Raw genomic sequence first — 2,500 nt, 5'->3', positions numbered from 1 at the left:
ATATGATGGTGGCCTGCCAGTGGGGGACATCCGGTTTAGTGAATTCCAGTGTCTGCTGCAGCAACGCCATCCGCGTGCCTACCCTGATCGGCACGTGCCACGTGTTCATCGTCACAGAGGAGAACAAGCAACTAATGCCCGGCGAACACATGGGGTTTTCGGTCATTCTTAAGAGCAACGAGCAAGATATGCCCGGTAATTTCATCGTTAAAAACATTCAGTCTGAGATTTCGAGTAAAGCTTACCGTATAACATTCATGAAATTAAAGTACCTCAAGGGGTTAGGATTTTGAAAACTCTAATTAGAAATATATTCATTTAAATCTCTACTACGGTAAGGTGAAGCCAATCACGGGTTTCGTTCAGGTCGGGGATCACCAAACTACGGCCCACTGTACATGTAAAAAAAAATGTTCACTGTTGTATTAAACAATTGGTTATGCGACACGTGCTTGTCATTTCCTCAGTTACCTGGCCCGCTGTGACAAAAAAGTTTGGTGACCTTCTTTAGGTTAATACCATATGACTTTATTCAGATTATGCGTTTTCTTGTCCCGATTTTTCTGCTTCTCCTCAGTGTTAGCCACAAGAAAACCCGTGACTGCCGTCATCCCGTTGAAAGGATTAAGGGCCGTACTTTTAAAGCTTTTGCCAGACCTAGGGAACGCTCTCTTCCATTAGAAAGTACAACATTACCTTCTTCCCGCTTACCTCATCCTGCTTACTAGCTTGGCCATAAAATCTAACAAGTCATTTTCATAAGCACAGCCAATGGTGTTATTAGAATCCTACTCTCTAATGGTTAGAAAGCGTCCAACAAAGGTTCTAAAGGCACAACTCTAAAAATTACCTTTTCTTCTTCCATTCAGCCTTCGACGACGAAATCTTGGACATTTCAACTTTGGCCAAATACGGACCTCAAGTGACACTTCACAGTAATGTGACGTATCCGGGCATGCTGACGTCCAGCATGGGCATCATGATCACATCCAGTACCATCCATTACGTAGAAATCAGTCTCACTGAGGTAAACCCAAAGAACTGCCTTCAGTATGGCAAGTCCTAGCAAAGATCATGAATTTGCAAATTTAAGCTCTAAATGCCACTATACTGATTTAAGCCAGGGTTAGAAATTAAGATAATTTACCGATTTTTCTGGGGCTTTTGGCAAATTAACTGGGTTGTTAGGCTAACTTACTTTATATTGGGTTAGGGTAGGATAGGAGAGGTATTGCCAAATGTTGGCTGGACCTACCAGAATACCGCCGTACCAGCAGCATATTGTTTACATGGTCACGGCGACAGTGTCGTCTTGGAGGACATATTTTTAATTTATCCTAAATCATGAAAAACAGATTTTACTGGAAGACTATTAAATCAAGTTAAAATATCAAATGTGTGACCTAAGGAGTTATATATCACTAGCCACCTTTGCCTTTTGTGTTTCCCACGAACACCATGTAGTCATGTCCTGACCAAAACCATTTCAACATCGTTCTTTCTCACCACGAAGTAGCCAAAAACTTTCGATTCCTGTCGCTAACCAGCCACGGAGCGATCCATTCCCGTTGCTAACTCATCTTCATTCCCACATCCACAGCGAAGCTTCATGGACTTGAACACCATGTGGCGGAGGCTCATGGGCTATGACCCGTGTGTTCCACTCGGTCAAGTACGTCATGAAAACAGGGACTCTTTCTTCCGTACGTCAACCAACTGCCTCTTCCACGTCATCCGCAAGTGTAGCATTCATGTATGCAATTGCTCTGCTTATGGCCTCCGGACCTTGGGAGGTACGTGAGTGCCCTGGAGTTCCTCGTTTTCCAAAACACTTTTATTATTACAGACAACAATTCCTCGAACAGATCTAGAAAACCCTGGCTTTTACCAGACAATACTATGATCTAGCTCACAGTAAAAAAATTCTTGCCTCTCCTGTTGTTATTGAAGCTTTATCATCTTTGTGGATGAAGCGTCCAGTGCCCACTTCGCATCCGCCTCTGTCCTCAAATGTTACACTGTAATCATGCAACACTGACAGCAATGATAGTTACCGCGGCAATCTCATACTTGATTTTCAAGATCACATTACGAATCCCCTTGACAAAGTGGGCGATCCAATCACACAACATATAAAAAATCACGCCATAGGTAACAGAAGAATATATATACACATGCACATGTACATACACATGCAAATATCTCAATTAACCCTTAATGTGCCTTTTTTCTGAGTGCCTCAAACAGGCTACTCTAGTCATTTGCATGTGACCTTTAAGGTAGCAAAGTGGTTAAAATCAACACTGGTCTCTCTAAGGCGTGCTCTCGAAGACATGGCTTTTTTTTCATCACCACCCGAAACAATACACTAGACATCCCCCCACCCCTTATTTATCCTCTGGAGCGACCTTCTGTGACCATCTTATTTATCTTTTATCTACTTACTCATTTAATGATTAATTCCTTATCTATTTATTTATTTACCTATTCTATTTACTTT

General features: G+C 42.1%; 3 protein-coding genes across 4 annotated transcripts in view; 2 read left to right on the top strand and 1 right to left on the bottom strand.

Annotated features, from left to right (window-relative positions):
* Positions 1-1,150, top strand: part of LOC143025242 (uncharacterized) — a 16,786-nt gene extending 15,636 nt beyond the window's left edge. Inside the window, exons 4-5 of the mRNA XM_076184702.1 lie at positions 1-195; positions 870-1,150. The exon at positions 1-195 is cut by the window's left edge and continues 8 nt beyond it. Coding sequence (XP_076040817.1) covers positions 1-195; positions 870-1,066 — 392 coding nt within the window. The 3' untranslated portion in view covers positions 1,067-1,150. The remainder of the gene's footprint in view (positions 196-869) is intronic.
* The window catches only part of LOC143025474 (putative D-lactate dehydrogenase, mitochondrial), a 313,466-nt gene that overhangs the window by 112,515 nt on the left and 198,451 nt on the right, over positions 1-2,500 (bottom strand). The window lies entirely within an intron of this gene.
* LOC143025241 (uncharacterized) overlaps positions 1,419-2,500 on the top strand; it is a 3,180-nt gene continuing 2,098 nt past the window's right edge. Inside the window, exon 1 of the mRNA XM_076184701.1 lies at positions 1,419-1,793. Within this exon, the coding sequence (XP_076040816.1) occupies positions 1,610-1,793 (184 nt within the window). The 5' untranslated portion in view covers positions 1,419-1,609. The remainder of the gene's footprint in view (positions 1,794-2,500) is intronic.

Source organism: Oratosquilla oratoria, chromosome 5, assembly GCF_046742065.1.
Source record: "Oratosquilla oratoria isolate Oo_2021 chromosome 5, ASM4674206v1, whole genome shotgun sequence".
NCBI classification, from domain to species: domain Eukaryota; kingdom Metazoa; phylum Arthropoda; class Malacostraca; order Stomatopoda; family Squillidae; genus Oratosquilla; species Oratosquilla oratoria.
The sequence above is the reverse complement of the archived record's forward strand: the minus strand, read 5'-3'. Positions and strand labels throughout refer to the sequence as shown.